General features: G+C 37.4%; 6 protein-coding genes across 7 annotated transcripts; 2 read left to right on the top strand and 4 right to left on the bottom strand.

The window, feature by feature from the left end:
- Positions 1–1,149: 1,149 nt before the first annotated feature.
- Positions 1,150–8,891, top strand: LOC141905746 (long-chain fatty acid transport protein 2-like). Its single transcript, XM_074794747.1, has 10 exons — positions 1,150–1,778; positions 2,518–2,628; positions 3,543–3,755; positions 4,086–4,244; positions 4,859–4,983; positions 5,353–5,544; positions 5,636–5,729; positions 6,318–6,522; positions 6,744–6,841; positions 7,145–8,891. Exons 1-10 carry the CDS (start codon positions 1,418–1,420, stop codon positions 7,462–7,464), a joined length of 1,878 nt encoding a protein of 625 aa, XP_074650848.1. The 5' UTR covers positions 1,150–1,417; the 3' UTR covers positions 7,465–8,891.
- Positions 8,892–9,193: 302 nt separating this feature from the next.
- On the bottom strand, positions 9,194–14,116 carry LOC141905578 (PMS1 protein homolog 1-like). The gene is made up of 13 exons (XM_074794497.1): positions 13,958–14,116; positions 13,358–13,517; positions 13,154–13,279; positions 12,593–12,828; positions 12,341–12,466; positions 11,932–12,072; positions 10,751–11,855; positions 10,537–10,669; positions 10,241–10,459; positions 9,957–10,157; positions 9,709–9,842; positions 9,460–9,629; positions 9,194–9,376 (listed from the first exon to the last, which is right to left on the bottom strand). Exons 1-13 carry the CDS (start codon positions 14,111–14,113, stop codon positions 9,194–9,196), a joined length of 3,090 nt encoding a protein of 1,029 aa, XP_074650598.1. The 5' UTR covers positions 14,114–14,116.
- A 351-nt stretch (positions 14,117–14,467) lies between these two features.
- Positions 14,468–18,753, bottom strand: LOC141905842 (TELO2-interacting protein 2-like). Its single transcript, XM_074794900.1, has 4 exons — positions 18,643–18,753; positions 15,417–16,329; positions 14,942–15,086; positions 14,468–14,861 (listed from the first exon to the last, which is right to left on the bottom strand). The coding sequence occupies exons 2-4, from the start codon at positions 16,313–16,315 to the stop codon at positions 14,469–14,471; spliced, it is 1,437 nt and encodes a 478-aa protein (XP_074651001.1). The 5' UTR covers positions 16,316–16,329; positions 18,643–18,753; the 3' UTR covers position 14,468.
- Positions 18,754–19,289: 536 nt separating this feature from the next.
- LOC141905674 (methyltransferase-like protein 25B) lies at positions 19,290–22,488 on the bottom strand. The gene is made up of 10 exons (XM_074794643.1): positions 22,334–22,488; positions 22,086–22,210; positions 21,797–21,998; positions 21,558–21,718; positions 21,429–21,468; positions 20,446–21,089; positions 20,252–20,370; positions 19,882–20,014; positions 19,605–19,792; positions 19,290–19,503 (listed from the first exon to the last, which is right to left on the bottom strand). Exons 1-10 carry the CDS (start codon positions 22,415–22,417, stop codon positions 19,409–19,411), a joined length of 1,791 nt encoding a protein of 596 aa, XP_074650744.1. The 5' UTR covers positions 22,418–22,488; the 3' UTR covers positions 19,290–19,408.
- A 250-nt stretch (positions 22,489–22,738) lies between these two features.
- LOC141905231 (acid ceramidase-like) lies at positions 22,739–26,489 on the bottom strand. 2 transcript variants are annotated; one of them, XM_074794048.1, is made up of 12 exons: positions 26,355–26,489; positions 26,140–26,183; positions 25,744–25,828; positions 25,566–25,655; positions 25,412–25,490; positions 25,123–25,197; positions 24,997–25,042; positions 24,628–24,766; positions 24,069–24,302; positions 23,763–23,927; positions 23,602–23,658; positions 22,739–23,239 (listed from the first exon to the last, which is right to left on the bottom strand). In XM_074794048.1, exons 1-12 carry the CDS (start codon positions 26,433–26,435, stop codon positions 23,150–23,152), a joined length of 1,185 nt encoding a protein of 394 aa, XP_074650149.1. In that variant the 5' UTR covers positions 26,436–26,489; the 3' UTR covers positions 22,739–23,149. The 2 variants fall into 2 exon arrangements, with proteins under 2 accessions (XP_074650149.1, XP_074650148.1); XM_074794047.1 differs by having other exon boundaries at positions 24,081–24,302.
- Positions 26,490–26,535: 46 nt separating this feature from the next.
- On the top strand, positions 26,536–27,567 carry LOC141905317 (N-alpha-acetyltransferase 10-like). Its single transcript, XM_074794156.1, has 2 exons — positions 26,536–26,646; positions 27,033–27,567. Exon 2 carries the CDS (start codon positions 27,041–27,043, stop codon positions 27,560–27,562), a length of 522 nt encoding a protein of 173 aa, XP_074650257.1. The 5' UTR covers positions 26,536–26,646; positions 27,033–27,040; the 3' UTR covers positions 27,563–27,567.
- Positions 27,568–27,586: the final 19 nt, after the last annotated feature.

Raw genomic sequence — 27,586 nt, 5'->3', positions numbered from 1 at the left:
GTATGTAAGATAAACTCTACTAGTTGATAACTTTGAAGATTACGTGGGGTTTCATCGACAGCTCGACGCAACCAACACGCGATATCACTTTTCAATACAAATAGAAGATGTTTACGGCTGATGAGAAGGAACACCAGTTATGTAAATACCGAGAGACCTCGTTCGGCTACGCCGCGCGGCTAAGATCATGTCTCTACGACTACTACTGGTGATCATTCGGAAACAGCAGTGATTGAAGAGAAAAACTTCCAACTGAGTTTTGTTGTTGCCTCCTGAATCTGCGCCTTTACTGGCTAAAAATCAGCCGCCCGGCGATCTTATGCTGCGCACGCATCATTTTTTCTAAAGCTCGTTCGCTACAGATAAAGTAAAATAATCTACAGAAATCGATTTATTTTATTCTATCATTTTGATATTAATCAATGCACTCGAAGTTTCGGTTTTGATCCTTGTTAGAAATCAGCTGATCTATCATCAACAGGCGGTACCTCGCGCGACAGCCTCGCTACAAATCGCATTATACCACACCGCACAGGCACTTGTTATCAGCATCTCGAGAATGCCCTTTCTGCGCACGGATTTATCGTAATACCTCGGGTGATAAGAGCCCGGTTGATCCCGGCCAACGGGCCCATAAAACACACTAACGACTCGCCAGTGCGACAGATGTTGTATCAATGTAAATTCACACATGTATAAATCAAAGATCGGAAAACTAGGTGAAGCACTTGCTGTGGTGCGAGATTGATCATTTTAATCAATGCAACAACCTGCAACAACCTGCTTCTCATTAGAAAAAAACACGCAAAAATTGAAAGGTTATTTTCAATCATTCTAAACATCGTTACTTAAAAGGTGGAAGGAACTGGGTGGGCCACATTTGAACGTGGGCCTGCCGTCACGGCACACGGCCCGGAACCGAAGATTCCAGTGGTTCTAATTCTGGGGATTGCGGTTGGCCAGGAGGAAAGTGGCCTAACTCTGGTATGTGAGATGATTTAAATTCTACGTAAAATATCCCTGTTTTAACATCGTTCATTAATGAGTTCTTGCCGAAGTCAGTTCGTAACGCGCGCCACCAACCGGCTCAAGGGTCCGGTGCCGTACACGGTCCGGGTCGCAATCCAAATAAACATTGCGTAATACCAGGCGGGCTACGCTGGATTGGATATATCGTTCACAAATTCAATTCAATATATTTATTGTTCACTTCCGGGTTCATGAAAAAACTTGTTTTGCTGCCTATATTTAGTCGCAACCCCGAATTCCTGAAGACAAGGCAACCGACTTCATAGCCTCATTGAAATTGTTCAAAGTTAGGAGCTGCTTGTAACCGTGGTATTCATGTGATTGATATTTTACGGGAGAGACAGTCGTCAGTTGCTGGTGTGGGCTGTACAGCGAGTGACAGAGAGAGATGACAATGAGCTGGTCAGTGGTGATAGCTGCTGCAGTTGGCTCTGTGCCAATATTACTAACGTACCTCAAACCGTGGATCTGGTCTGACTTGTATTATAGTTATAAAATGATCACTCTGTTGGGGCGTTGTCAATATTTGGTCGGTAAGAAATGTTTTCTGATCGATCTGTTCGAACGAACGGTTAAAAAATGCCCGAAGAAAACGATGTTACATTTCGGGGACCGGTCGTATACGTTTGAAGAAGTCGATCGACGCGCGACGAAATTCGCTAACGCTTTATTGAAGAAGGGGTTTAAACAAGGTGATACGGTGACCCTGTTGATGTATAATGATCCCGCTTTCATCTGGATTTTACTCGGTAAGTTTATAACATAAATTGTGATAGGCCTATCGCACAGGAATCTGTACAAGGTGCTTTAAAGGAGCGGACATAGACACCCCTTTCACTTTTACATCTGAACTCAGCCACGCCCTAAAATATCTGCTGCCCCTCGATATATCAACGCGAGAAACTCACATATTGAGATGAAGTAAATTTTATCGATGCTTACAATGAGTATTGCTATGTAAACTAGGAGTTGAGATGAAAAATTGCAGATTGCTCCAAAATTAGTTAATTGATTAGGGTTGACCCCTACGGAGTACAAAGGAGTTTAGCCACCTGGGGCCGGTTCCATAAGACCACTTCCGGGCTTAAGTCTCGACTATGGAACCCGGCCCCTGGGCTCAGTTGTGACTTAAGTCCAAAAGCAGTCTTAGAATATTAAGAATAATCTTACAATTGTTAGATTAAATATAGAACTAAAATGGTCTCAGACTGGTCTAAGTCATGACTGTGCAACTGACTTGTCTAATTATTGTCTATTAGTACCTAGCCGTTGTTCTTCAAACAAGGGGACCGTAACAACGCCTGGTATTGAGACTATGCAACTGACCCGTTTTTCACTATGCCCAGCAAAATAATCTGAAGGATGCATATTCTGTGTAGACAAGAGACTTATAATGAAAAATATGCTACGTAAAATCCTGCCAACACTGGTAAATCCTTCAAGTACAGCTGCCCTGATTCTTGAAGATGTGATTTATTTTCTAAACAGGTTTTGCTAAACTCGGAATAGCTGCTGCATTATTGAATACAAATCTACGTATGAAAACGTTGCTGCATTGTTTCAAGTCTGCTGAAGCCTGTGCTCTGTTTGTTGCTCATGGTACGTACACTGTGAAAAAATAGATTTCTTTTGAATAACAGGCCTAACCCATAATTATTTATTTATCTCGTAGCTTTTCTCAATTTCATCGCTCGATCATAAACTAAAAATAGAGTGATTAACTTTGATTCACAAAAGTTTTCCTAATTCCTTTCACGTGACCTGATAACTTGTTATCCGAGAAAACTTCGAGCATTGTATTTTATAACTTTCTAAAAACAGCCAAACAACATGTATTACTATTATACTTTTGAAATTCAATTTAGAGATATCGACGTTCCGGTGAGTGATCAAAGTCCAATTGTTATAAAAGAATCTATTTTGTGCTTACACTGTTTATTTTGCTTCGTTATTATGATAGCCTACATTATTTTTTGATTTTAAGAGAACAATTTTCTTATTACAGCTTTTTAACCAAAGTTATGCAATATTATGATATTACATAGTTATATAGATATTTGCTTTGGTATAAAATTCGTGCGGGCGCTTCTGTTAAACTTCCAAAACTATGTCTACCCATCATTCATAGACTTTTTAAGTGAAGCTATGAGTTCTTGTACAAAAAGTTTGTGCGCACACAACTATATTTAATATTCATACGCACTGTCATTCATTTGACATGGAAAGAAAGTCACTTAAAGGTTTGGTTGGGATAGATTTTATCATAGATATTGAATTATAAATTTGCCGTACGTGGATTTCCAAAGTTTTAGAAGAATTTCAATTCTGCTTCAATTTGTTAAAATGGCATGTATTAAAAGTTGTTAGTTTTGTTATATAATCCAGTTGACTTTGCTAGATTTTCATTTAACAACTTTCTATTTTCGACTGTTGCCTATTTTTTATCTTATTCTAATGATTGTCTTCATTGTTGATTGGATTGTGAATTGTAGAAATTATGTTCCGATTTGTAGAGGATTTGATCGAAGCAGTTGATGAAATACGCGATGACGTGCTGAAGGAAGCTGATGTTTATATCTTAGACGATTCAGATGCAAAAGAAGGTTTCATCAACTTGAAGTCAACGATAGATGAAGCTGAGGAAACTCCTATTAATAAATCTATTCATCGAAATAAACAAACATTTCGTACACCGTTTGCTTACATATATACCTCAGGAACAACAGGTACTTGAACAAAATGTCATCGAAATATTGAATATAATTTGCCTTTCCGAATAGTATCGAAACATCGTTACAGCAAAACTTCTGTGGACTAAACATATAGACAATCTGTTCGTTATAACCGATAGTTCTTTGTATCGGTATGAAATTTTTGAAACATTTTCCTATTCGGGACAAAATTCTAGATTTGTAAAAACTGATAAATCGTCATAACAAAGTTCCACTGTAAGTAATGCAGAGTTTACTTTCGAAGTATTGATAGTAACATGCTCAATGCTTCCATGTCTTGAACTCCAAATTCTTAGAGTGCAGATGATTTTTGTTTGATTAAAGGTCTGCCGAAACCTGCTATAATATCACAATTCCGAAGCATTGCTGGTATATTTGTTTCACACGGAACTGATTTGAAAGAGAGCGATGTGTTGTATTCACCTCTACCTCTCTACCATTCTGCTGCCATTATGTTAGCACTCGGAGCTTGTATAGATAGTGGTAAGTGTTTCGTTAATTGTGACCACCTGACAATGGTCGATAGTGAGAGACCAACATGTTGTGTCTTTAAATCATTTTAACTTACTAAGATAATTTCGTTAGTATATATAGCGTAGCGGGTTTTAACCTAGCGTACATCGGCGAAATAACTGGAGACAACTAGTTGCGGGGCAGGTTTTGGCGTATGAGAGGAACTGGCTGGATACGATCAGTTGCTTGAATTTGTGGATTAATGGTGGTTTGAGCAACTGGTTGTAATCAGTTACGGCGATATCTACTGATGCACGCGCTCCATAACAACATTTGGTGGAACTGACTAGAATAAAACAGTATGACACGTGCCTCGGATGTCCTCATAAATATTTGCTAGATAAGATATCCCAGTTGCCATCTATGTACACACTGTAGATCTAGAGATTGGCAACAGCCATGCAGTTGCTGGTTTTCTCCAGTTTTTCGATGTGCACCAGGTACTCTCTGGCTCACTAGCAACTCCATAAGATCAGTTTTTGCTATTCTCATGTACGCAAGGCTTTAAATCTACTCGCACCAAGTCTGGTAGTATAACTGACTGTATTATGAATTATCTTTACTCAATATGAATCTACTGTCAGGCTGTACATTGGTGCTTCGAAGGAAATTCTCAGCTAGTCAGTTTCTGGATGACTGTCGTAAATATGATGTCACAGTAATACAATACATTGGGGAATTATGTCGTTATTTGGCCGCTCGACCAGAGGTAAAGTATACTAAAACAAAAAATAGATACAAGACAAATTTTGTGAATTGACCCCCTAATTGTGCAGGGCTCATTACAGGCATTGAAAGCAGGGAATTGAAAAAAAATCTTTAAGGCTTTGAATTTTTAAGAAAGCTCTTGGAAAAATGGAGGCCAGTGAACTAAATGTTCATTCAATAGGCTGTCCAGATTGTTTCATATGAAAATATCTTTGTGTAGGATCTCAAATCTCCACTCAGCACTTTTTGGTTGTTTTGCCTGAATGGTCCGATGTAATGGCATAACCAGATGAATGTGCATTGAAAAACCAGACTAATTTCAAGGGATCGAAAACACGCCACGATGAACCACCCTGTTGTTTAATTTCAGTTACCAAACGACGGTGAACATGGCATCCGTCTGGCGTTTGGTAATGGATTACGGCCGGACGTGTGGAAGACTTTCAATGATCGCTTCGGAATCGAACAGATTCGTGAGTTTTACGCTGCGACTGAAGGTGTCGGATTTTACATGAACCTTAACAATGTTTTTGGATCTGTTGGACGTCAATCTAGTATTATGGTTAGTATTAGTTATTATTTCTACTCAGTCGAACTTTATGAAGTTTACGTCGTTCAAGTATCTAGTCATTTTCTCATACGTTTAACTTCAGAATATGCTTCACCCTTCACCATTAGTGAAATACGATTACAATACTGAAGAACCAGCCAGAGATCAGAATGGCCTGTGTATTTTAGCTAAACCGGGTACGTACTTAATCAATCAGGGTTCTTACTAATCAGAAAGTCAGGGAATTTGAATTCTTGGTGTCTTGTTGTTCTCGCTGGTGACGAGTGACACTAAGAACCTTTTGATAAGAAACAGCCCTCACTGAGGATATCTTATAGTTTAATCAAGGAATTTGAATTTTTGGTGTCTTGTTGTTCTCGCTGGTGACGAGTGACACGAGGAACCTCTTGAAACAGCCCTCAGTGAGGATCTCAATTTAATCAGGGAATTTTTGGTCTATTCAGAGAATTTTCGAATCTCTGATCTTAGAACTCGAAGTCAGGGAATTTGAATTCTTGGTGTCTTGTTGTTCTCGCTGGTGACGAGTGACACTAAGAACCTTTTGATAAGAAACAGCCCCCACTGATGATATCTTATAATTTAATCGTTGAATTTGAATTCTTGGTGTCTTGGTGACGAGTGACACAAGGAACCTCTTGAAACAGCCCTCAATGGGGATCAGGGAATTTTTGGTCAATTTAGAGAATTTTGGAATCTCTGATTTTAAGGAGCTCGGAGTCTGTCATTACGGAACTAATAACTGTATGTTTGCTATTGTATGATAGGTGAAGCCGGTATATATACGTGTATGCTGAAACAGAAAAAAGGTATAGAATTTGACGGATATAAAGGAAAGAAGGAAATGAATGAGAAAAAGATCTTGCGCAATGTGCTCAAAAACGGCGACGCATTCTATAACTCTGGAGATCTGCTTTACATGGACCAAAATTATAATGTCTTCTTTAAAGATCGATTAGGTGATACGTTCAGGTGTGTATCAGTGAAACTCACAGTAACTAAAACTAAGTCATTTAATTACGTAGATCATGATAATGATCGAGTTCCGGTTAGAGTTTACTCCGAGTCAAAATTAGGTCATTGTCGAGAGTCAAATTTAACTCGGAACTGATGGAGGAACTGGATCTTGACTGTTGATGATTCGTTCTGCTGCGAAGTTTTATTGATAGCATGAATTCATATTTCTTTAACAGATGGAAAGGTGAAAACGTGTCGACTACTGAAGTTGGAAATCTCATCGCTGAACTGGAATTTGTAAATGAGTGTAATGTTTATGGTGTCGAAGTACCAGGTGGTTATTTAGAATTTCTTACAAATACTTTGAGGTGTCAGTCATTATTGACTTTCACATCCGCAATGGGGAAGAGCAGATCTAGGATATTTTGAAGGGGTCGAAATTAACCACTTCTCCCTATTTGTACATAATACTTCAGCCAATTCATCAAAATTTTGCTAACCTGATCATCCTTTCTTGGGAAAATTGAAAAATCATCCTTGAAATACTCGGGAATTATGAATTCATTTTACTATGAGAAGCATGGTTTTAAACTGTAATTTTGGGCTCGAGTAAACTAACATTGGTTTTTCAATCTAGGTTGCGACGGTCGTGCCGGTATGGTCACTATGGTTACGAAGAACAATGCGTTGACTCTGTGCGACGCTGAACTCGTGAAATTGTTCAAGCATTGCGTGGAATATTTACCGAGTTACGCGCGTCCGATGTTTCTACGCGTCAACAAAGAAATTCAAGTGACGAGTACGTTTAAACACATCAAGCTGCAACTACGCGACGAAGGTTTTAATCCGCATGAAATTAACGGTGCTTTGTATTTCCTCGACGGAAACAATTCAACGTATTCCATATTGACGACAGAAATATACGATCACATCGTATCGGGTAAAATCAAACTATGAAATCAGTAACTACATTCAATAAATCCCCGGCCACCAATCAAAACTAATTTTGATACTATATTTTATTTGAAGTTCGTAGATTTAGAATTTTGTGGAGATTTTGAGTTTCTTAATGGGATTTTGTTTGACTTTTTAGTTTTGAGAACTTCATAGTAATCGTGAAAATCTGTAAAGCTGTACTTAAAAAAAACAGATACTTATTTTGTATAGTCAGATACAGTGGAACCTCGTTACAGCAAACTTCACAGGACCAGCAAATATTTTCATCAACCGGTAATTCGTTATATCTAGTATGAAATGATTGAAATTGTCTTATTGGGACAAAATTCTATGTTTGTTATATCCGATGAATCTTTGAGATTCCACTGTATACTGCTTTTTGATTCCGGCATCAGATATGCCATACATGTATACGTATTATTACAGGACATCTTATATACTTGTTCTGAAGTTGCAAAACTTAAAAATGATGCAGCAAATAATTACTCGAAAATATGAGTATAATTATGAATACGAGCGTGGAAATTCACATCCCAATATCATGTGATATGCGTATATACATCTGATTTTATAGACTAGTATTAACTTCACCTTGGGGGTTAACTTGACTGAAAATGAATCGAGTTAGCCCCCGGGTTAAAGTTGATACCAGTCTCTAAAACCGGGCCCTGCTTATTGCTTATTACTCTGCTTATTACTTATGTAGACAGGACACTCATTTGCATATCGTCATAGTCTTATACATATTCATGTAGTATATCATTAAACAGTTTTCCGGACCAATGTGTCTGCTGTGTAATAAGGAATTTAGCTGCAGTAACAATAAGTTATGTATTTTATGTAGGAGATTATGATTTACCAGTATTTGATATTGGGACCACTGCACATGTAATTCGTAAAAGTGAATTTACTAATGTCATGGTCATCTGGGCCCAGTTGCACAGTCGTAACTTAAGTCCAAAAGTGGTCTTAAATCTTAAGACTGATCTTAAGTTGTTAGATCGAGTATAGAACTTAGTTGGTCTTAGACCAGTCTTAAATCTTAGCCATGACTATGCAACCGGCCCCTGTGATTGACGAGAAAATTTAATGAACCATGTTCAGTGCTGTGCAGGTGAAGTGTGATTTAATCAATCGAATGCTATATATATTCAATGGCTTTTAACGCAAAGATGTTTAGACAAATGACCTGTCGTCTTTTACACCACAATCACTCTCGCACATATACATAAATATAGTATAGATTGTTATTCATATAAATTTTAATATATACATCGTGGTAAACCCACAGCGCTAGTTTTAAGTGTTGTATATCGTGTCGACGATGATCAGAATTCTGAATGAAACGATCAAACTATTTTATATATAAGTCATTTGCACATTGTGATTTTTGTACTGAAAGTATTTTATGAATTAAATCATTGAATGGGCTGTAAATCATTTCTTTGTGTTTGTTTTTTTTTTTTCTTACCCGATTAGGAGGTTCCCGAATTAGAAACCAAGTTTAGTCGAGTAAAGGCTAAGAATTTGCTTACATGTCTTGTAATGGTTTACTGAGATAAACAATGCTGATTCTACAGTAGTCTATTGTAATGGGATATGAAGATGCTTCCTCGAAATTTGAGATATTCTCCTTCAGGCCTAAAGCTCCTTGAATTAACTACTTATATCCAGGAATGACTGGGGTAGATACTACAAGACTTATTGAAGGTGTAAAAATATGAGGTTTTTATTTTGGCACTTGAGACATCGGGATATTAGACATGTCATACATTTGTTGATATAATGGTTTATCATGAAGGCATTTATTAACTCCTGCCGGCAAAACAGAATCCATTTCGTGTATTAATGTTCGCACATCTTCTCTGCTTAAATGTTTTGGTAACTGGCGGGCCATTCTTACTGCTTCACTCTGAAATATACGCAGATTTATTAACTTAACAATACAACCGATTTAATTTTCTAAGAATATACGGATCACAGAAGTTCATTCACCTTTAGATATTCAATAACTTTCGGAGGTCTACACTGCGAACCAGTGGATGATTCTGAACGATTGATCGCTTCAAGAATTGAATTTAGATCATTGACGCCGTAACCGGGAATACAGCCAGCAGTTGATGTAATCTGAAAAGTAGTTTCTACATCACTCGCACAACCGCTTCCTGTAATAATGACAATACGTATTTTCTAGATTTAAAACCTATCATTGGACGTAGTTTTCTTCGATTTTTTTTCATTTACCGGATATTTTGTGAATAATGAATCCATTATTCGTCAACCGGTCATCGATCAGCATCGGCCACGGTTTCCCGGGTAACAAACGACACGGAAGTGAACACAATGTATCCCATAATATCGGCTTATCACCATACATTCTATAAAAGTAATAGCTAGTTAATTGAATTGAAAATACAAATTGGGACTCAAGAAAGAGATGACTTCAGTAATGACTTATCCGATGACGACAGTTACCGAGTTTGAATGTTTACCTTTTCACTAATGTTATAGGATCAAGGAGGACGTCTGCAACTATTTTGTGGTTGAGCAGAAGATGTTGAAAAGTGATCGTTTCTTGAACGCGCCAATGGTTTATAACGAATACTTCATCACCGTGACTAACTGCCCATAAATTCACTGATTTCAGATCGCCGATTGGTTCACTCCGACCCGGCTGTTTGTCGATACATCGGCTGGAATAATTTTCACTCATTATAATCACTGGGTAATACTTATTAAAGAATGACAGCCTTTATTCAAGTCCAAAACGAGTTACCTCTGAGTATATTGACTGCATAAACCTATTTTGAATTTTCTTCTCAAGTCGTTCATCGAAAACTGGATCGGTTTTTCTGACAGATATGACGCTGATGACTTCGAAGGAATCTCAACATCTTCCACTCTTCGTTTTTTCACTATATGATAGTCTATCCCCGGTGATTTTTCCCGTTCTCTGATTTCGGGTTTCTTAATTTCCATCGACCGCTTCCAAAACCTGCAATCAAACACTAATCTACAGAAATACGTTATTTCTAGATAACTAACTATGAATAGATGTTTTCATCTTCATACATTTCTCGTTCTTTAATTTCTTTGGCTTCAAACTCAAATCGATCATCAGCAGACAATATCCTCCATTCGTCTTCCATCATCTTAATCAACGAACAATCATCATCATCGCCGATTTCAGGATTTTCTGCCAGTGCTAAAAAGACAATACGTATAAATAAGACTTTAATCTGAAACAGAAGTTTTACACTGAAACCGTGTTAACCAATCGGTTTACCTCTTTGTTTGTTCTCTTTCACGTATATCTCAAATGCTGTCAGAGGTTTTCTATTCGGCTTCTCACGAATTACATCGAATAATTTGCTCTGATTCGTTGAATTGTCCCATAATGATTTCCGTTTCGCAGAAGACGCGGATTTCGTCTGTTTTTTAGACCGATTATTCTCGCCTGACGACGGCGTAGGAGTTATACACGACCCAGACGGTGAGAGATACGTTTGGTTTTTTAGAGGAATATATCCAGGTGTCAACAGTTTAACCGGCTGAACTGATTTATCTAATACACGCCCGGTGCTCCAGGATTTGTCAAACACTGTAGATGAAGTTTCTGCTGTTACATTAAACGTGTTCGATGCTCCTGAATTTTCTGGTGTTAAAACACTCAAATTATTTGATACAGGAGATGATGGGTTAATGCGAGATGATTGTACGATATTGACTGGTGCAGGATCTGAGCGATCGCTGTCCTCTGAATGATGATTCACTATTATCAGCGGTGGTGTAGTCAAGTTTTGACTTGCACGTCCTGTATTCTCCATTGTGGGTAATTCTTTCGATAACAAACTTTGATTATTTTCATTCTGGTTTATGTGTAAACTCCTATCAGTATTATTTCCACCGGTATCAGTAATACCGGTACTCGATGTATTGTCGTCGGTTTTTAAACGATCAAAACTCAAAGACGGCTCCCAATCATCGAAAAACCCATCAGCGAAAATATCAGGGCAAGATTCAGCATCGAGTTCTGGGTGTACGGTTTGCTCTGATGAACGTAAATTATTGTTATTGCTTTCATTGATCAATGAAATAGTATCGTTCTTATCTTCTAAACTATTTTCAGCAACTTCCAAATTCTTCGGAGCAGAGAAATCTGCACGGTTCCGGGATTTGGGTATCTGAAATTCACGCCTATCATTCCTAGGACGTTTGTCAGTTTTATTACTGAATGAATCGCACTCTGATTCACTGGCGGTACTGCCCTCTATTGTATCATCCAAACAACTCACGCCGTGTAATTTATCAAGATTCTTATCCTCTTCAGGCTTCTTTAGGGGACCGTAAACTTTTAGGAGGATCTTCTCCAGTAAATCACAAACCTTTTCCTGCAGGAAAAAATGGATAAACAGCTTGCAGACTGAGAAAGTTTGTCGAATACGAATGTATGAATAGTGAATATACCTGATCATGCAGTAACACAGTTTGTTTATTAGGATCGAGGTTGACATCAACGCCCTCTGGTGGCACAGTTATGCTAATAAACCCAATCGGATGTCGATTATTTTCACATCGCATGCCGTGCACGTAGTACTGCTTCAATAACTACAAAACAAACAAACGATTCATAATCAAATTTCATCTGAACGACGAATTAAGGCAGGTTTCGATTGACGGTCTCTATACCACGATTCCGGAATTCTCTACTGACTCGTTTGTTTCGACCAGAATATCTATTTTTCTATTCCAGAACAGCATAATCTGTAAACCTGATAGAAGCGGTCAGTAGAGGGTTTGTAATGGATACTCTGAAACTGGAATACATTCAATCGAAACCTGCCTAAGGGAATTTCTAAGCTTCTAATGAAGGTACCTTTTCAACTTGTTTTACAGTAACAGGCCTTTTGTTGATGTAACAAAACATCCTATCGTTTACAGCTCGACTCGTTACTTGCGAAGATGAATCTTTACTGGGTAGAAACGCTTCTATCGTCATATTCTGAAAATAATTCCAAAACACCGGTGAAAACTATTGAAACACATACAACAAAATACAGATCACTAATTGATGATAAGGTTCTCTGACCTGTTTATTTGATAATGATTCGTATTGAAGGCTATTTACAGCGTTGATACCGAGTATTCCCATGAGAACATTCCGATGATTGGTTTGGAATCCTTTCTGCCAGATCGTCTCTTTATTGTGTCGTACCCAAAACCGAATACCGGGATGAATTATACCGAACGCCATGATAACATCTTCTACTTTCTTCAATTCCTCTTTCTTTTTCTTCGCCGTGCTGTAGAACTGTTTTCGCACCGGTAGATTTTTAAACAGGTTGTTCACTGTGACAGTTGTACCTGTGTGAACGAAAACACAACAAACACATTCAGTATTCGAATTCAATCATAACTAACCATACTTAGGCTAAACAAAAATGATACCTTGTTTCTCCGCAGCGGCCGGGTTATTTTTGTAAAATATGATAAAATTTATAAACAGTTCATTTCTATAGCGGCCGGGTCTGTTATGGTAAAATTGATCACGATTTTAAAAAAAGTAATGTATAGGGTAGATAGGCGGCCGGCCGGGTCAACATTTAAGCTCAGCAGAGCGGAGAAACAAGGTATCCATTTTTTTTAGCCTTATAAAACCTGACATTAGGGAACCAATTGGGAGTCATACCTTCACCTAGACAGGAGGGTTTCGATGATTTTACTTGCCCAGTTTTATCTAAAGTATAAGTCATTCCCAGATCATCATCGGTTGTTTTAGTAGTTATAACCAGTTCGCATACAGCACTTAAAGCACCTGTAAATAAATCATGTAAACATCGATACCAAAAACACGGATCAGTAGAGACTCCTCATGTGGTGTACGTGCTCTTACCAAGAGCCTCTCCTCGAAATCCATACGTCAGTAGTTTATCCAGATCATTATGATCAGTTATTTTAGACGTATAATGCGGCTGCGCCATCCATTTAGTGTCGGTTCTCTTTATTCCGGATCCGTTATCTCTTAACTCAATCTTATCGAGTCCATAATTCTCCTATAGATACAGATAGTGAAACATGAATACTCCTCAACCCAGACCCTTCTGTGACTTTTTGAATATGGGAATTTTTCATTCTCTCCCACGAAGACGATTATTCAAGAATACTTTGTAGTACCAGTGGTATGTTTATCTTGTAATTCGCATTGATACATGTGATTTGACATCCTATGAATAAAGGTGTGTGGTTTATGTGTCACAGATACTCCCAAAAAGAGAAACGGTGACAATATTGCTAGATAACGGTAATTTTTGTGAATCAGGGAACAAGCAAGTGCTAACATCTGAAATCCCCAAAATGTTTTACTGATATATATATGGGTAAGTTAACTACTGAATGAGATCATAATAAGCATTTTGATGAATAGGCTACACTTGATCTTTAAGCAGTGAATAGCATGAATTCAAGAGAGCAAGTTTGAAAATCGTCAACTTACGAGTTTGATTTCAATATTTGTGGCTCCGGCATCAAGTGAGTTTTCAATGAGTTCTTTAATAACGCTGTAAACTGAGGTTATAACCTGCGTACTGGTTATCAGACGAACAGTTGATGCCGGTAACTGTTTCATAGCAGACGCCTCTTCATCGAACATCTCTTAAAACTGTAACAACAACAAAATATCCGGTTATTTCCACCAAATGTTACTTGTATTGAATGCTTATTTTTGGAAAGACCCACAGCCCTCCTACCAGACTACAGGAAAAACTGTAATGGAGCTTTTAGAGCTGAACTTAACAAGAGATAAAATAGAAATTCACTGGATGAATTGAATGACATGTTATTGAAACCAAAGGCAAGAATCACCTGCACTACTAAATACCTTATTCGCGAAAAAAAAGTAGATAAAATAATTACAAACTGAAGCACTGAACGACATCATCATTAAAATATAAAAACCATTTTTATTTCAATGAAATTTCTGTAGAGGAGTTTTTAAAAATAAATGCTCAGATATCTATAGCCTTTTTCTCACTGCGTCCATTTTGTTTTGAATTCGTAGTAAAAACTGAATTAATGAAAGTTTTGCACATTTCATTCATATCCGTCACAGTTTTCAATTCGGTAAAAAGTTCACGAACTTTTCCGCAGCTAGCGCGATCGAGCGACGATAAACATTCCGCGGCTCGCGAAGCTAAATCCCTCTTAGTTTCTGACGACGTAAGCGACGAATCGACCGACAAATCAAACACAAACTGTAACAACGATTTCGCGATGGTCGCCGTCTGCCGACAATCGAGAACCGGCCAACAATGACGAATATAAGATTTCAAACAGGAAAGAATATTGAATCTGGCGATCTCTTCATATCCGTCAAATTGCTCCAGGTAATCGGTGATCACCTAGAAGAAGAAATCATTTCACAGATCAGCACGTTAAAACTATAGTTTAAAATCAGTTCAATGAAATCAGAGTATTTTACCTGTGTCAGGTGTGTTGTATGTTTGGTAACTGTTATACCCATACGTTCAATATATAATCCTAGGTATTCGCTGTACATTCTACGCAGTATAATCTTATTCTCGAAACGCATATCTTGCATAAACTGTTCAAATACATCGTCGTACCTAAAAATATATCAAACATGTAAACTATATGAATCACTCTGAATCCATGCTGTAGCACACTAACAATGAACAATAAGTCCGAAAAGTGTCCATGGGTTCGCAAATCATTCCTAGTTTGTATCACATCTTATTACCGGGTACTAAATTAGTCTCTTTGTTCTGGACTGTATTTTGTCACAACATTTGTATTCCTAAAGATGAAAATCAGGATATAGTTGATACCGGTATGTCAAATTAGTACTAGCTCAAGGAGACATTTGGATTCTCTTTTCATTCTTAGTGTGCAGGGATTTCTATTTAATGAATCAATTGAACCGTTTTTACACTTACCGGCACCATTTCCGCGCTTGATTTTTTGGTTCTTTCGGCGATGGTTCGACGACGGCTAACACATCGAGTAAACACGGATGAAGAGCGTTAACAACCAGTGGTTCGTGAGTATACATCTGATGTCGCAAAGCGTCGTAAATAACGTCGACGCGTCCGTACCAACCGAGCTCGGCTTTAGAACTGTTTTTAACGATGTGACTCAAACTGTTGATTCCGAGAACTTTATTTTCCGATCTATAATCATCGATCATCATTAATGAAACCGGTAGCAGAAAATCTAAATATTCACTCAACTGACGAACCTTCAGTAGGTAATGATAAAATACGTGTTTCACGGATGGATTTTTCTTCCAGTTTAATTTCGTCAGTGATGGTTTTAATAAAGTATTTATAAGGCCATACACAGTATCAGAACCTTCGATACTTTTCATCAACAGATTCTCAATAGAATCTACGCGTTGAATCTCACAGAGAGTTGATTCCAGTTTCTGAGACAGTTCCACAGCCGACTCATTCGTCCAGAGGAATCTCATATCTGAATGTACAGCACAAAACACTAATAATTCCGGCAGAATTTGATTCAGATTTGTACGATTCTGATAAACATTGTTGGTTGATGAATACTGCTTGTACTTATCCATGACTACGAGAATCAGTTCGAAACTGGAAACACTTTTCTCGGGAACATCGATAAAGTCATCCCTGTCGTATTCCCTATCGTCGCTTTTAAACTTCGGAATTTCAGTCAATTTAATCAAACATCGAATTAACTTCATCCAATAAGCATCAGTCCGGTTTGCATCATCGAGATCGAATAACTTCGCCACATCCAAGCGTTGCGTATTTTCCGTCAGTTTTTGGATTTCATCAATTGTTTTGATCGCGTCTAGTTCGGCCATAGTTTATTGAATGTCTGTAAGTTAGAGAATTCACTGCCTATAGAAACATATCATTCTGGTTCAACTACAAGTATTACGATGCCATTTTAGAATGAGAGTATGTATGTAAATCCACATATTATTGTAGACCAAACAACCTGAAATCTCTAATTGCAGTACAAGTAATATTCATCAAAAATTAGAGAAATTTAATATAAAAAATGGCAAGTTTTATTGAAATTGAACTAGAAATAATTCTGATTTTGAGAGTATTTTAATATTTTCTGGACTAGTTGTGCTCTTAAAAGAGGAGTAGTAACTTCTCTCAAATAGTAGCCGTATTCAGGTGTGTTATTGTTATCATGCACAGTCAAACAAACTATGACATCACGTGTAATATTTCAGGTTCGATCCTACAATTCATGAATTCCTCATTTCACGTCAAATCGTAGAGAGTGAAAAAATAAACTTAAGAAATGCAGAATCTCAGCAGACAGGTGCTTTTATTAATAAATCAATAATCATTGATCAAATACTTATAACTATTCACACATAATTTACAACTTTTTTCAAGCTATTCATTAATCCACACGATGTTAAATCCTACAATAACGATTTTCAAGTCTTTTTTAACCCGTGATATTTTCGAATTATCCGCGTAGATTTTCAGCCTCATTTTGTTGCATTAAAAGTTCCGCTTCTCGTTCTATTTGTTTTTGCGTTAGTTTTTCCTCGGCGATCATTTGCTTTCGTTCTCTCAACGCCGGTCGTGAAACTAAAACAACAAATTAGAATATCAGAACAGCATCATCGCGATACAACATCAGCTCCAGTCAGAACAGCATCATCGCGATACAACATCAGCTCCAGTCAGAACAGCATCATCGCAATACAACATCAGCTCCAGTCAGAACAGCATCATCGCGATACAACATCAGCTCCAGTCAGATCCGGCCAATATTCAACCTGGTTGAATATTGGCCGAATCTGACTGGAGCTCTGGACCGAGTCATTAGTCTCTCAAGACATTTAAAGTCGTGACTTAAAGTGGTCGCCTTAAATCTAAAGACTGATCTAAAGACTGATAAATTGTTTGATTGGCTTTAAAACTAAGATGGTCTTAGACTGGTCTAATGTCTAAGTTCCGACTATGGAACCAGCCCCAGGACATCACACCTCACACCTTTATCTAATCGAAATTGAAACAGCTACTACATGAACTACAGAACCAGACAGTTCTGAAAACAATGAGCTTACCTGTGAAAAATTTATAAGCGCGGAAGACTAGAGCCCCGGTTCCAATCACGGTAATTCCGATCAGAGACGTTACAACGGTTTTATGAAGAATATCATAAATGGCGGTCTTCTTCGGCAATCGTCGAATCATCTGAAAAACAAAAACACCACAGAAATAAATTTTATCCCAAAATTTACTCAAAATCTTGGCAAATTGTATTAGGCCTAACTCGAAACGGAAAAACAACTTCAAATTTGCAAATAAAAACGAACTAATGGAATATCTTACCTTTTGATGAATAAAAACCTTCCAAGTTCTGTCATCATCATTTCATGTTCATCCAAAATCAGCGCAGTGAATACGAATTTATTAAAACAAAGCGTCAAGGATACGTACCACTGGCTTAAACTAATTTATAATTGTGCGCCACAAAAATGCAACCAAAGTTGTTTTTCCATCGGTTAGAAAGGAATACAAGCAAATCAAATGAGGCCAGAGGCACATTGCAAGATATCAGAATCAATCCTAATGTTTTTAACTGGTTACCGCTAATGGAAGGTAAAGATCTACAATCTGGAATAGGATTTCATTTCTTCTTGGTTAGGATGTTATAAGTGTTTAAATCAGAGTTCTGAAAACCCGTGTAATAATGGTCGGACCCAGTTCCACAGTTCAGATTTGACTCCTCTTAGTTAATACATTGAAAATGAACTTATTTTAACTCAGAGTTAACTCAATACTAACACGCGACTGTCACTGTCTGTGATTTGTGTGAAACCAGATCCTGGAATCTTTCTTACCAAACTAAACTTGGCCAATAATGACTCGACTATAAGACATTACCATTTTTGTTCATTAAAGACGTGGTGTAGGACGTGGTATACACAAAAAAAGATTAAATATCCATCTTTTGTTAATCAACAAGCTTATATTATATTAGATTTAGCTTCAATAAAATTAATTGTATACAAAAATGCACGACCATCCTCTGGTTCATTGCATTGAAACTAGGCCGTTCGTGCTGTTTTACGTGAATTCGCTTCAAAATCGATTTCACGTAAAACAAATCCGCAAATAGGGCATCATGAACTATTGATTAAAGCTTACTAACTTTTGAAAAATAAAGAATGTCTAGTAGTCACTAAATTCGGAATCAGTTCCAGCTGTCAGACGAGTTCAATCAGAAATTTCCTCCATACAATCAGCGCTATCGAGAATAGGAGTGACTTATTCACAAGGTGCAGTGATCATCCACTTGTAGATAAGAATGAGGTTCGAATCCCAAATAAAGCGCCAGTGAAGCGGTGACATTAGGGTAATCTTCTTCACTTGCCAGGGTTTCATCTATGGAAGCCCTGAGACGACATTGCCAGTTGCTTTAGTAGTTGCCAGTTGCGAGTTGAATGTCAACGGGCCCAGTATAATGTGCAGCGTCGGAACATGGTTTTGTGCTGTTGATATAATCCCATCTAAGCTTGTCGGCAGACCAGTTGGTGGGATTATTTTTTTCGGTTGAAACAAAGAAGTAGATCGCAAGAATAAAACACAGAAAGAGTTTCATAAAAAGATGAGATTGTCGATGGAGTTTCTTTGTTTTTGTATCTCTCGCTGCAAAAGTAAAGACTCTCTTGTATCCTGGTTAGCCCAGCATGGACCAGTCTGACCAACAACAAACTAATGTTTTACAATAAAATCTGTATTTCACTGAAAATGAGATTTTTAAAAATATTGTTAACAAAAAAAATACAAATGCTGATCACCAACACAGCAAACTGTCACTAAGTAAGTTTTCCAAGTAAATATCAGTTTATCAATTAAAAAAATAAGTAAATAATCCAAAGCAGCACGCTCCTATCTCAGGGATTTTCATTTTGAAGTCAACTCATGTCATTCTTTGATTTCATTGCCAGGAGTACAAAGTTTCTGGGTGATATCTTTGGATCGAATATCGGCTTTAAAATAGCAGCAATCCCTGAAAAAAAAACTAATTCATTATGGCACAGTTCACAGACTGAGCAGGCCTTTATAAAAAGCTCATGAAAAATTATATTTGAGAAATATATTTCTATTCACCATGTTCGTGAAGATAGAGAACTCTATCCAATAGAATGAAAGTTTCAATGACTGGTGTCAACATGAGATGAAGTACATTGAAAGCTACCACATTCTTCCAACTCAGTAAATTCTGTTCAGCGATCTTCAATTCGGATTCATTTATTTCACCATCCATACCTAATTTCCTCAAGCCAATATTCGCATATCTGAAATCAAAGATTCAACTGACAAATGCCCATAATGCATTCAAAAAACTTCGAAAGCAATCCGCCGATCCGTTCCTGACAATACTTACTCCGTGAAAGAAGCGTGTTGATATTTCTTGGCACAGATTTTCACGGCGCCGTGAATCATATCAGAATCTCTGTTACGAATGATTACCTGTAAAGCTGCTCTGTAACTGTGCAATTTCAATTCCGGAAGATTGTCTAGAAATAGAGAGGTAAAATACATGTACAAAGTTAAGGGGTCATTCATTTATTACGTACGCATTAGGGGAGGGGGAGGGGTCAGTGCAATTGCGTACTGTAATGCTTAATGTAAATGAAAAAATTGCCAATTTTCCGTACAGAGGGGGTTGAAAAATTCAAATTTTATGCGTACGTAATTAATGAATGATCCCTTCAATCGAGGACTAAAAACTCATCTTCATTATCTATACTCACCTATTAGCCTTTGTTGATAGTTTTCATTGAAATGACAAGCCGAAGATCTAGCCTCAAAACTCAAATCATGATCGGGAAGACTTTTCACAAAGTCGCTCATAGGAAATCCATTCAAATCTCTACAATAAGAAACCTCAGTACAGTAACCGTTAATAGAAACTGTTGTATACGGCGTCAGTACGCGATCAACTTACTCGCCGCAGGTCATTTTCATATAACAGCAACCAACTGATACTAGTGCTGACATCTGTGGAGACTGAGTAAAAACACGTATGATAGTCGGTGTAAGGTCTCCGCAGGCGTGTAAACCAGTCAATATAAAATCACCGCTACAGTAGTTGTAATTGTTATTTATGGAAATCATCGTCTCATTCGATGAAGCTTCATCAGTTTTCAACATATTTCGATTATCTATTTTTGTCGCTTTGCCCGATTTATCGGTGATTGTTTTTGTATTTCTCACGAGTGATTGTCTGAAATTTGAGGATTTATCAGGCTCGTCAAATGAACTCTGATTAATCATAGACTGTTGTAAAATATCGTATTCACGTTTGAATACATGTCGTGTACAGTTATTCAATCGATTATCAGTATTTGACTTACATGATTTGAAATGATGAGTATTGTTATCTATAAGTTGATGATGTTGAGGTTTTGAGTTGATGGGTTGTTGTTGATTATGTTGTGATGCGTGCGATTGTTTTACTATTGAGATGAACTCGTTTACAGCCATTGAAGGCTCGATTGTGTGGATGATATGATTTGGAGCTGTTTTTGATCTATCATTCGGTGGATCTTCTGCGCCAACTTCGCCATTTAAAACCTGCTTATTCCCTTTCTACAAAAAGAAAGAACGACAATGCAAATAATTTAAAATGACTACCGAAATATAACTGCATACTTTCAAAATATTTTTTTCAAAGTAAGGAGTTGGTATTTGGTTATTTCAAACACACTCATATTATAGTCAAATTATGTAAGGGGTTATTCAACGTATCAAACCCACTTTATTCGGACTCACTTAATCCGGATTTCGATCTAATCCAGATATTACTTTCAGTACCATCTATAAATAAATATATATCTTATTCGGAATTCTTTTAAAATTGATTAATTCTATTGGTCCAAACAATTATCCGAAATTAAGAGTTCCATTGTATACTTGAGTAGAAAATACCTTTCTTTTCTGTCCTTTCTCAATATCAAGCTTGACCTCTCTGAAAATAGATAATAGACTCAACTACAGTATTTCCATTCTCGAACAGGCACTCGTAAAACTGTTAGACGGTGCAGTTTGAATCCTTACCTATCAAATTTCTCAGCTTTTGGCGCGTGACAACCGGCAGCTTCAACAGTCGTCACCGGTAATCCATATCCAAATGACAACAGACGAGATAAATGACCTTGACCTGCTCCGATATCGATAACGTGAGATCGGTTCAAGTCAGAGCTGAGTTTCTTAATTTCCTGAAAATTCATCGAATTTGATTAGAATTTAGCACAAAATTCAAGTAAGCTACAAATACATGTAAAGCTATGACGAACCTTCGCGAGTTGTTTGATTTCATGTTGTTTTTTAGGTTTCACATGTTTTCTGTAACAGTGTGAAAGTGAGGTTACATGTTGTTTCCCAGCATCTCCATCAGCGCTGCTGCTGCTGCTGCTGCTGCTGCTGTAGTGAGTCCGAGGTAAAGACAAACTAGAAGCCGTAGCCTTATAACACAATAACGATAGAGGCCACACATCCCTGAAATAGAAATTTATTTTCATTTTACTTCATACTCATACATAATAGCATTTGTATAAGTGGTTTGTGGAAGCGCATATGACCTACCCGTACTGAACGCAGTCCCCACAATTATTGTCCAACAACTTTGATAAAGCTACAGTATCAAGTGTTTCAAGGATTGGTCTCCATTTTTCAGGAATTTTTCCCCATAAATCGTCAACATAAAAATCCTAAAACGAATATTGACATAGTGAATGAGTCTGACAATACGGGATTCGAACCCACTCACTGTAGTGTACCGGTATCAGAACTTGCAATAATCGACATATTTCAGTGAATTCTGAAGCCCTCACCGATATATACGCATCTGAAATCCATCGATAAACGTGTAAGAATGTTCTGATCCTTGAAATATGATTCTGCAACGGCTCTGACATCAGAAACTGGACTAAAAATTAAGTTTATTGGCGAATTTCATGTAAGGGATTCCCCGAGTTAAGTAGACTGGTTCCGCTACCTTCTTGTGGGCGCCTGTAATAAGCAATCGATGCGGTTCGAATCCCGAATATTCTGTTAGCGCATCAAGTCCGTATGTGTATATCATTGATTAGGCTGTCCTTATTAGGCACGATGCTAGCCGGAGTGTCGTAGTTATTGAAGCACGCGTGGGTCGCCGCCAGCTTTTTAACTGGCTCAATCATCATTCCTAAGTCCAGAAATTCAACACGTCTTTTAATCAAAATGTTTTATTTTCTTCTTTCATTTATAAAGATTACAAAATAATTTCCATTTAATTGCAAAGATAAAGCAGGCTTGCCAATCATTTCAAACATGAACATTTTGAGCCCAAATAGACAGACGCTATATAACAGTACCCCCATGTATCGTGTCCTATCTTCAAGTTTTCTTAATTACAAAATAGCAGTAAACATTTGAGCATCAACTCAAAATAATGTATCACAGTTTCTAGAGACATTAGATCTATCTTACCACAATATTATATATATGTGTAAAACGAACATATCAAATCGTGCTAATTAACAAATTTACAATCATAAATAAAGAAGGGCTCAAATAATTATAAACATCTACACAATATGAACCAATAGTTTCAATGAGTTTCTGACAAGATCTAGAATTTTTTGGGAATGTTTCACGAACAGTCTGGTTTACCACGGGAAACACGGTTCCGGACAATACTGTAAGTATGTTTCAATATGGCCGCTGTTTACTTGCATCAATGCTGTATAAGTCGTCAACTAAAACAGAAAATCAAAATTTCATCCAAAAATGCATTGGATGGAGCTAATACTGCTTTACCATGTTAGGACACGGGCACTTGAATATGGGCTTTGACAGTGTTTGGCGCATTGATATGATGGTTCGTCCTCTGAATGATACATGATGCAACTGTTTTTACCAATGATGCAATGCATAGTTCTACCTATACCATAATGTACGGATAGAACAGGGGTGTAAATTGCGTCATAGTTTAATTCATTATTAGAAATGGTGGGTGATTGAAGCACAAATAAGTTATAGCTCGTGAATTATTCAATACTTCCCACAGTAACGAAGTCCGGTATTCAAGTGCCTGTTGTTAGACGCATTTTAAACCCACCTTGTTCAAAACAGGTTTTGATGACAAGACATTAAACAATCCAGGAATTCCGACACCCTAAATTAATAGAAAATATAGATGTTTGTAGAGAGAGACAGAGAGAGAGAGAGAGAGAGAGAGTTCCATCAATGCAGTATCCATTTTCAGTCCAAATTATTCACCTTTGCCGTAAGTTTGTTCATGCAGTTATGAGCCGGAGTTCGTCTGTCGTCCAGAATAAACGGTTTTTCCCAGTGATCGTAATTAGTCTCTAAAATGTAGAAATCTGTCTTGTTCATGCACCAAACATCTAGAGCTTTATCACGAGCACGAGTTATCACACAACCCTGTAAACAAATGAAAAATACATTATTATCGTGAACTCTGTATTCTAATTTTTCATACACACCGGACCCTGTTCCACAGTTCTGAATTAAGATTTGATTCAGTGTCAACTCGAAACTATGAAACTAGGTCATGTTGTGTACTAGTCTTCTGACCTGGTAAGACTGGTTGCCACCGACTATGAAATATGCAGGAGCCAACATCGGAGTATTAGCCAATCTAAATCTGGCCTCTTCGAAACTGGAAGCCGTTTCTAGAACCATTCTCGTCAGAAATCCCATCCATACGCTTTTACGATCACCGAGTATCCACTTGAGAATTCCGATATAACCTCCATCAGCATTGAATCGTTCATTCATTGTCAGTGTAAATACTCCCTGAAATCAGTAGTAAAACATTGTAATCAATAAACACATTTAATTACAACATCAATTCTCTTTAGGGGTTTCGGCTTCTGGACCCAAACTTTGGAATTCCCTTCCTGCGAGCTTGAAATCACCGGACTCAATCAATAGTTTCAAATCAAAGCTCAAAACATGGTTGTTCCACAAACACTGAGGAGAAACAGCGCTTTGAGCATGGCAACATGGAAAGGTGCTATATTAATATTCCTTATTACAATGCATTAGGGGAGGAAAGGGGAGGGAAAATTCAAATTTCCTGTGTACGTAATAAATAAATGATCCTTTAAAAACAACTTACTGGTTTCATGCCTGTTAAAACACCGATATATCCGGCAAAATTTACAGATTTGAATACTGTTTTTCCTTTTGATTGAAAGTCCAGTTGGACTAAGGCAGGACGAAGAGCTTTCGTAATCACCCAACTGTGATTCTTCCATCTAAAATTACATGAAACAAGGTATACAGTCAAACTATCTTAATTCGTTAAGTCATGACAAGTCATCTCTATTTTCGAGATATTTCCAATTTAATTTACTAAGTGTAAGTCATCATTTGAATATATAAGACATAAACCTAATGATCGTCCCAGTTAATAACAACTTTAGAGAGTGTGACTGTATTTTCATAAATTTCTTTATTATTAATTGATATGTAACGTAGAGCCTACCCGAGGAAGAGACCAAAATCCAGATTTCTGGCATGATACATGACTCCTAAATAGAAGAAAAACAAATGCGTATTACAATACTAGTACAGGTATATATACTGAAGCATAACTCAAAATTGTAATAACCTTTGCTATCTTGTGCTATAATTGAGGTACAAACTGTAAATATCTCGTAGAACACATTATACAGAACGACTTCTCCTGAAAAACAGAAACCAAGATACCATTTCAATATCGAAGGTGACAAGAAATAACTAAAAGCTTTATTTTGAAGGAAATGAAATATACACAATGCATGAAAAGATAATAGAGAAGTTATGCATCACTCCAGTCGTTTGTATTTAGTAGAATTTACAGATTTACGAATATCAATAGAACTATTTCCACAGAAGGTTTATCATCGACTGTCTCTTACCCAAAGGAATTCCCGTTATATTGGCTATTCCTTTAATTTCTTCTTTGAATGGTGATGGTAAAGTGTCCACCAACACAACCTGCAAAACAGAGATACACATCTTCATATTCATCCTCCCATATGAAAACAAGGTGTGAAAGGTTAATTCACTTACAAAATCTTTGTCAACGAGGTCAATTAAGAAATGAGAACCACCGCTGAAATCAATGATGAACTCCTTGAATTTCGCAATCAGATTCTTCAACTGAAAATGTAATAATTAATGGATTTAAAAATCAAATGTTGAAACATTTTGTAATTTGAAAAGAAGTTTTTTGAATATCAGTTTTTACCATCGGTGTCTTATCTTTTAGTGTCTCTCTCCATCTTTCAGCCGGTGCTAAATCTAAATTTACAATATGCGAAGCAACAGCATGTCTGAAAACAATCAGTTGTAACGGGTAAATATAGTTTTAAAGCTTTAAGTGCGAGATACGATGAATATGTTTTATAAATCAATGAGGGATAGGGTCCATTCGTTATTTTTAACCCTCACTGTACTGGAAATCATTATCACAACTTTAATTCTATGTTTGGTTTCTCTATATTGAATGAGTATCTGATTGTGTACCTTAAACAGGGAGGGATTAAACTGTTTAAGTTCATCTTATCTTAAAATCTTATCGATCAGTCTTATCCATAGGCCATATACAAAGGCAATTATTGACATGCTATTTTTCGATACTTACTTGGCAGGTGGTGGGTACAAACCAGTCTCACATTTTTCAACGTACTGAAAATTAAGATGAATCTTGTGAGGTTTTTGAAACAAAAAATTAAGACTAATAATTGCATTCAGCGCCCTCCTGCGGCAAAATATGAAACTACTACGAGTCGACATTTCATGTCGAAAATCCTACTTTTTAGACAGTAAAAAAATATGACAGCTGTACAAACGACTTACCGGTGGAACCTGTGAGACTGTGAGTGTATGAAATACACAAACGAATAAGAAAACTCCGTAAAACACGCCTATTTTATTCATTCTCCGGCCTAATTTCAAATCATATGACAAACCCGGAAGTAATTTAGCCGCTGGCGCCCTCAACGGGGATTCCCAACGTTAGCGGAACATAGACTGGTTGCCGCAGCACTGGGAAATGACGGATGTGATTGAGTAAAACATGCTCCACCCGGCTCCTGTTTTGTAAAATTTACCAGTTTTTTGTTTAAATTTGTCTGAAATCTAATATTTGGTGAGTTTATTCATTTTCTATGATGATTATGGGTTCATTTTCAAGTCGATTGATTTCTTTTTTTATTCATAATTAATGAAATACATCGCTGAAACGTTAAATTGACGCTATAAACTCAAATACAAATGCATTTCATTTATTGTAACTTTTTGCGATCGGACGGTGTGTCAAAAATTAAGCTGTAAATACTTTTAAAACCGAGAAATCCTGTAAATGATCAAAACAATAGGACAAATCTAGATTACACTACATAAGTAAGATAAACAAAACAAACGTTTGCCGAACTACCTGGCTGTGTTTCTGAAGCACTGGGTCACTAGGGGTAACCCATAAGGTTGGCTTCGGTATTTAAGAACATATCTATAAATTATATTTTTCTTTTCTAGTATCGACGATGAATATCCGTAATGCATGTCCGGAAGACCTGATGAATATGCAGCATTGTAATTTACTCTGCCTGCCTGAAAACTATCAGATGAAATACTATTTCTATCACGGATTATCGTGGCCGCAGTTATCGTACGTCGCCGAGGACGAATCCGGAAAAATAGTCGGTTACGTCCTGGCGAAAATGGAAGAGGATCCGGAAGACTCGGTTCCGCACGGTCACATCACGTCACTCGCCGTGAAACGATCACATCGTCGTCTCGGCCTCGCTCAGAAACTCATGGATCAAGCGTCGCGAGCGATGGTCGAAAGTTTCCGCGCGAAATACGTTTCGTTGCACGTTCGTAAGAGTAACCGCGCCGCGCTGCATCTTTACACGAGCACGCTGAAATTCTCGATCAGCGAAATCGAACCGAAGTATTACGCCGACGGTGAAGACGCGTACGCCATGAGACGAGATCTATCCGAGTTCTTAGACAAATATACCGCTCCGAAACCGGTTATCGAAGAAACGTCGACAACCGCTTAGAAATATTTATAAAACCCTAGAAAA

This window comes from Tubulanus polymorphus, chromosome 5, assembly GCF_964204645.1.
Source record: "Tubulanus polymorphus chromosome 5, tnTubPoly1.2, whole genome shotgun sequence".
Taxonomy (NCBI): domain Eukaryota; kingdom Metazoa; phylum Nemertea; class Palaeonemertea; order Tubulaniformes; family Tubulanidae; genus Tubulanus; species Tubulanus polymorphus.
This window is presented reverse-complemented; position numbering and strand designations above follow the sequence as displayed.